Source organism: Balaenoptera ricei, chromosome X (assembly GCF_028023285.1).
Source record: "Balaenoptera ricei isolate mBalRic1 chromosome X, mBalRic1.hap2, whole genome shotgun sequence".
Taxonomy (NCBI): domain Eukaryota; kingdom Metazoa; phylum Chordata; class Mammalia; order Artiodactyla; family Balaenopteridae; genus Balaenoptera; species Balaenoptera ricei.
This window is the reverse complement of record NC_082660.1, coordinates 16,198,939-16,205,713: the sequence shown is the minus strand read 5'-3', so window position 1 is coordinate 16,205,713 and position 6,775 is coordinate 16,198,939. Positions and strand designations below refer to the sequence as shown.

General features: G+C 44.3%; 1 protein-coding gene across 1 annotated transcript; it reads left to right on the top strand.

Annotated features, from left to right (window-relative positions):
* The first annotated feature begins 4,844 nt into the window (after positions 1-4,844).
* Positions 4,845-5,239, top strand: LOC132357448 (large ribosomal subunit protein P1-like). Its single transcript, XM_059910893.1, has one exon. It carries the CDS (start codon positions 4,860-4,862, stop codon positions 5,184-5,186), a length of 327 nt encoding a protein of 108 aa, XP_059766876.1. The 5' UTR covers positions 4,845-4,859; the 3' UTR covers positions 5,187-5,239.
* The last annotated feature ends 1,536 nt before the right edge of the window (positions 5,240-6,775 follow it).

The window sequence follows — 6,775 nt, the reverse complement described above, 5'->3', positions numbered from 1 at the left end:
ATTAGCAACTGTTTGAATCTGCCCTTTGGTACTCAGGGAAGGTCTAGGAGGCTGAAACGTTTTCCTGCAAATAAGAAAGGAAAACACTGAAAGGCTTTTGTACCCAGGAGGGCACTATAGGTTCTTGCTCGGTTTCACCCTCACACACCACTCGTTAAAATCCATTTCTTCCAAAGCAACTTGGTCTCCGGTGCTTTCACAAACCACAGCTGCCCTCAAACCTTCTTCCTTCTTACCCCACATTCATCAAAACTCTATAGCAGTGCTGTCCAGTAGAACTTTGTGTGATGATGGAAATGTTCTATAATATAGAACATGTAGCTAGCAAGCACTTGACACGTAGCTAGTGAGACTAAAGAACTGGATTTTTTTATTGTAATTAATTTAAATTTAAGTAGCCACATATGGCTAGCGGCTACCATATTTGACTCAACAGGTTTTTTGCCTGAAAAGCCATTATTCAATTAATGGTCCATCTTACAATTAATGGCATTTTAGAAAAGAAGACATTCAGTGAAAAATTATGATTATGAAATTTGCGCTTTAATTTTAGACATAATTTTCTACGATATATTTCCAGCCTTTCATACAGTTTTTTTTTTTTCATACAGTTTTAAATTTTGTTCTTCAAAAATGAATACACAGTTCTATAGAAATCTGAAACCACACAACTCAGATTGGGACTCATACCCAACTGCACCTCAGATGGGATTAGAACTCAGCCAAAACTCAGACTGGTACTTGAACCCACGGGCTGGGACTCAAACCCACTGTCTTTTTTTTTTTTTTTTTTTTTAGAAAGAAGGTTGTTCTTTTCCACTTTATTTTTATTTTTTTTTTAAATTAATTAATTAATTTATTTATTTTTGGCTGTGTTGGGTCTTCGTTTCTGTGCGAGGGCTTTCTCTAGCTGCGGCAAGCGGGGGCCACTCTTCATCGCGGTGCGCGGGCCTCTCACTATCGCGGCCTCTCTTGTTGCGGAGCACAGGCTCCAGACGCGCAGGCTCAGCAGCTGTGGCTCACGGGCCTAGTTGCTCCGCGGCATGTGGGATCTTCCCAGACCAGGACTTGAACCCGTGTCCCCTGCATTAGCAGGCAGATTCTCAACCGCTGCGCCACCAGGGAAGCCGAAACCCACTGTCTTTTAATTGAAATCACACACCTGGTCTCAGGACTTAATGAAGCTCAGCTTCTTCATGTGTCAGTGCAGAAGAAATTCAGCAAGAGGCAAAGTAATAGGTAAGAAGTAGATTTATTGAGAGAGATACACACTCCGTAGACAGAATGCAGTCCGTCTCAGAAGCCAAAAAGCCCTGGGTGATGCACGTTCCATAGACAGAATGCGGTGACGGTCCATCTCAAAAGGCGAGGGTGGCCCTGAAATATGGGGTGGTGAGTTTTTATGGGCTGGGTAGTTTCATAGGCTAACAAGTGGGAGGATTATTCCAACTATTTTGGGGAAGGGGCTGGGGGGGCGGGTTCCAGGAATTGGGCCAATGCCTACTTTTTGGCCTTTTATGGTCAGCCTCCGAACGCTCATGGCGCCTGTGGCTGTGTTCTTTAGCATATGCTAATGCATTACAATGAATGTCTTGATATAACGAGGCTCAAGGTCTAGTGGAAGTCGAATCTTCCATCATCTTGGGCCTAATTGATTCTAACCAGTTTTTGTATCCTCAAGGGCTTAGTCATTCTTTTAAAGGTTGTGCCCTGCCCCCTTCCCTCCTGTCTCAAATCCACTGTGAGTCAAGAATCAAGATGAAGTAGGTTTCTTGCTCGGAGCACACCTAATAATATCTACCCTTGCTGTGGTTATACTTGTGAGACTTGTATTTTTTAGTTTTGGTTTGAGCAAGATGAACAAAACATTTGGAAGAGGTTAAGTGCATGGGGGATTTTGCTGATGATGGACCATAATGAAAGTGCTTTGGGAGTTGAAGAAAGACAGAATATGGGGTGAAATTAGGTCAGTTGCTCTGAAATTTATTTTTACCATGACCCACAGTATGAAATACGGTTTACAGCATGACCCAGTATACACACATAGACATATATAATGGAAATAAAGATTTCATATGAGCAATACTTCATCTTCACCACATGCATCACATTCTATTTCCTATTTTATTTTATCCTCTTCTGTGCTATTCTGTTGCATTTTATTCTCTTCTCTTTTATCCTATTTAATTTTTAATATGTTGGTCAAGATTGACTTTACAGCCCACTGCTGGGTTCCAATATGTGGTTTGAAAACACTGGGTTAGGAGCCATGTGGGTTTGGGAATTGGAGGAAAGAGAGGTGACTTGGGGTTCTGGGCTTCAGACACAACAGAGATGGAGGCTGTATTATTTTGTTAGGGCTGCCATGACAAGGTGCAGCAGAGTGGGTGGCTTTAACAACAGAAATTTATTTTCTCACACTTCTGGAGTCTGGAAGTCCAAGATCAAGGTGCTGGCAGAGTTGGTTGCTCCTGAGCTTGTGGATAGCCACTCTCTTGCTGCCTTTTCACATGATTGCTCCTCTGTGTCTCTTCCTCTTCTTTTTTCTTTTTTCTTAGAATTTTACTTATTATTTTTTAATATATTTATTTATTTATTTAATTTATTTTTGGCTGTGTTGGGTCTTCGTTGCTGCCCGTGGGCTTTCTCTAGTTGCAGCGAGCAGAGGCTACTCTTTGTTGCAGTGCGTGGGCTTCTCATTGCGGTGGCTTCTCTTGTTGCGGAGCATGGGCTCTAAGCTCATGGGCTTCAGTAGTTGTGGCACATGGGCTCGGTAGTTGTGGCACACGGGCTTAGTTGCTCCGCGGCATGTGGGATCTTCCCGGACCAGGGGTCGAGCCCGTGTCCCCTGCATTTGGCAGGTGGATTCTTAACCACTGTGCCACCAAGGAAGTCCCTCAGGTACTTTCTTTCAGGAAGATTCCTAAAAGTGGAATCACACAGTCAAAAGGCATAAACATTTTAAAGCGCCTTGATATATAATGCAAATCTTTTTCCCAAAGGTGGTTCCAACTTTCACTTTGAGCTGCTGTGTAGGAGAGTAGAAAGGGCACATTCTTGCATTTCTAAGGGTAGATGGCTGGTGGCTGCACTGACTGCTGGAGTTACAACCAGAAAGCCCTGGTTTAAACCCTGACTTGCCAACTATGTGACCATGTGGGTCACTTACTTTTAGAAGACTTGGTTTCTTCAGTGTCTAATGGGACTAGTGACACCTTCCCAAAGAGCTATTGGAATGAATACCTGAGAAATTGCACATGTGAGGCTTACTTCACACCCCCTTTCAGCGCTGCTTGGAGACTAGTTAATCTTGGAAATGAATGAGAGTTTATATTTTAATGACCAATGATGGTCTAGCGGATAACCCTTCCCAGCAATCTTCACCAGAGCAGACTACATGGGAACAATCTCTTCCCTTCCCTTTCCTTCCCTTCCCTTCCCTTCTCTTCTTTGTGACTGGCCGAGCACGGAGGCTGGAGGTGGGGCTTCCCCAGAACCCCTAGACCACACCACACCAGTACTGCCTGCCCTGCCTCCTAGTGGAGGGCCCTTCCATCCCACTTTGGTAGAGTAATAAGCCACATGGTAGATGCAAAACTTTGGACTAACATTTCTGGTTTAGAAATGGTTTCACTGTTTTGAATTCGGCTGAATACCACACTTGCCAACAATAGCAAAGTAAGAATACAATTCAGCACCTCACTAATCCCAACATTAGCACATGTGTGGTTTTCATTTCACATTTAATATTTACCTTTCTCAAGAGAAAGCCAGGACCAAGTTAGGCAGGTTATAGTCATCCAACCTGAAGATCAGGAAGACACTGGTGGAGGGGGAGAGGCAAGGGTTTCTGGGGGAAGCAAAGACTGTGGCTGAGTTTAGTTCATGTCCTGATGGGTAGCACTCATGATCATTTTTATGGACTTAACAGTGAAGTGGATTTTTGGACTGACTAAAATTATGGGAAGCATGAATAAATCTAGTCTCTGAGTCTTTGAATCTACCCACCTATTTATTCCCAGCAACCACAGCTTCAAATCCCAGAACCTTGTTAGTAGCATGTTAGCTCTAAAATGGATCTGAGAGACAACCTTCTTGTTTTACAGATGAGGAAACTGAAGTTCAGAGAAGTTACGTGACTTGTTCAATATCACGTGAGCTATTAAGGGCAGAGCCAGGCTATAGCTGAGGCCTCTTATGTTGCTTAGTTCCATGTAGCACACCGTCTCCCTCCCTCTGTCTGCATTTGTGAAATGTTTATCATTACAGTACGTATTGTGGTTTAAACAAACTAGAAAGCAATTGGAAAGTCAGTGGCTTAATTCCTCCAGAGAATTTAAGTTAAATTCCAGTGTACGAAACTACAGGAGGACTTTCACCTGCGGAATTTGTTCCAGTTGGGCTGATAAGAGCCCTAGCTCTGGAATGAAAGAACTGGGGATGAAAAAGCTGTTTCTAATCTAGTCACAGAAAATTTGTTAAGTGCAAAAAAGTACTCTGAAATTCTCTTAAGTAGGATAAAGGTAGAAGTATAATGCCCAGCTGACCTGTCACCCTCCTCTAAGTTTTTTGATTCTACAAATATTTAGCAACTGTGAGCAGGGCAGGTCAGCAGGAGCACCTGACACATTAAGGCCTTCAAGAACATTGTGGGTCAAATGCTGGGGAGGGTGTGGGCAGATTAAGATCCCGCAAGCTGCGAGGCACCGCCAAAAAAAAAAAAGGGAGACCTTTTCCTCAGTTTCCGCTAAGGCGCTCGGTCCTTCCGAGGAAGCTAAGGCCGCGTTGGGGTGCGGCCCTCACTTCACCCGGCGACTAGCACCGCGTCCGGCAGCCCCTGCCCAGCACTCGCCCGCACCATGGCCTCCGTCTCGGAGCTCGCCTGCATCTACTCGGCCCTCATCCTGCACGCCGCTGAGGTGACGGTCACGGAGGATAAGATCAATGCCCTCATTCAAGCAGCCGGTATAAATGTTGAACTTTTGTGGCCAGGCTTGTTTGCAAAGGCTTTGGCCAATGTCAACATCGGGAGCCTCATCTGCAATGTGGGGGCAGGTGGACCTGCACCAGCAGGAGGTCCTGCCCCCTCCACCACTGCTGCCCCAGCTGAGGAGAAGAAAGTGGAAGCAAAGAAAGAAGAATCTGAAGAGTCTGATGATGACATGGGCTTTGGTCTTTTTGACTAAACCTCTTTAGTAGCACGTTCAATAAAAAGCTGAGCTCTTAAAAAAAAAAAAAAAAAAAAGGGAGAGGGGTTTGGACTTTTGTTCCCACTTATAAGGTAGGGTAATAGTTAAGGATTCAGAGCAGGGGGAACAACAGATCCAAGCAATGCTTTAGGAGGAGGGATGATCTGGGAGCAATGGGTGGTAAGGAAAGATGAAAAAGAGATTGCAGGCCAGAGGCCAGGTGGGGAATGTATAAAATCATCAAGGAGAGAAGTGGGGAAGACCTGACTAGAGTTGCAGAACCAGGAATTATCTCAATTTGGGATCCTTCCAGAAGCAGACTCCAAGACAAGGATTCAGTTGCAAATAGTTTCTTTGAGAGGTGATCCTAGGAAACCCTGGTTGGGGAGAGGGGGAGTGAGACAGGGAAAGAAAGGAAGACAGTATCAGGTATGTTAGCAAGCCAGTTAGTGGAGTGGGCAACTGAAGGTCAATCCCGCTGGGGAGCTCTGGGATACAGAGGAGAGCATGCCTCGGGGTTGTCCCCACAGGGGACCAGGAAGGTGGAGGATTCATTCACCCATTCCCCATCCACCATTGGTTTAGAATTGCTTCCAGAAGCACTAACTCGCCAACACTCTGGGCCTGCCCTGCTTATGGGCCGAATGTGCTCCAACAAAAAGTGCTCTCAGGATCCAGGAGTGGAGAGGTGAATGTCAAGGGAACACCAACAGTCTGATATACAGACACCTGTTTCTCCTTGGAGATACTCAAGCAGTCCTGGATATTGTAGACAGGACTTAGCACTCTGTACATATTTGGGTGGGAAGACCTCAAACTTGACCTTTTCTAAGTTCTGTGATTCCTTTGTCTTCAAAAACAGGCCACCCTGCCTATGAGCACCCACTACATTCTTGCCTGTATCTAATCCCAGTTTTTAATCCATGCCCCTTTAAAAATTCTACTCCATAATACAAATTTCCTTGAAGAACATGTGATTAGTGTTTTGTTTTGTTGGGTTTTTTTGGTGGTGCCGCAAAGCATGTGGGATCCTAGTTCCCCGACCAGGGATCGAACCCATGCCTTCTGCGTTGGAAGCACGTAGTTTTAACCACTGGACCACCAGGGAAGTCCCGTGATTAGTGTTTTCCATTTCTTTTATGGAATTGTACTTTTAAAACACTTCTCTAATGAGATTACAAAAGAATGGAAATTATAGTAATGAAGGTATTAGGCACGTGATACCCAAGGTAGGAAAGAAGAACACATTAACTCAACTTGCCTTAACTTACTTCGGTGAAGCTGGCAACAGGCAAGCTATCCATCGCCATCATTTACCAGAATTAATTCAAAGTCTGGCTAGGGTTCAATCCCGAATAGAAATTGGCCAGGACTTCAAATTGGAAACCATTCAACATTAAAACCAGTATGACATATTTTCTTTTCAGAACCACACGACTCAAAATTTAAGAAATTTGAGGAATTTCTGGAAAATTCCATAGTAAGTCAATGATGTTTACTTCAAGAAGAGAGAAGTGACTTTCTTAAGGAAACAATAGGTTGCTTGTGTTTATGGACCTTAAAACTGACCTTTTTGTCTCCTTCAG

Bases quoted from the DNA above. Each gene is read 5' to 3' on its own strand.
- LOC132357448 (XM_059910893.1), top strand. From the start codon at position 4,860: ATGGCCTCCGTCTCGGAGCTCGCCTGCATCTACTCGGCCCTCATCCTG.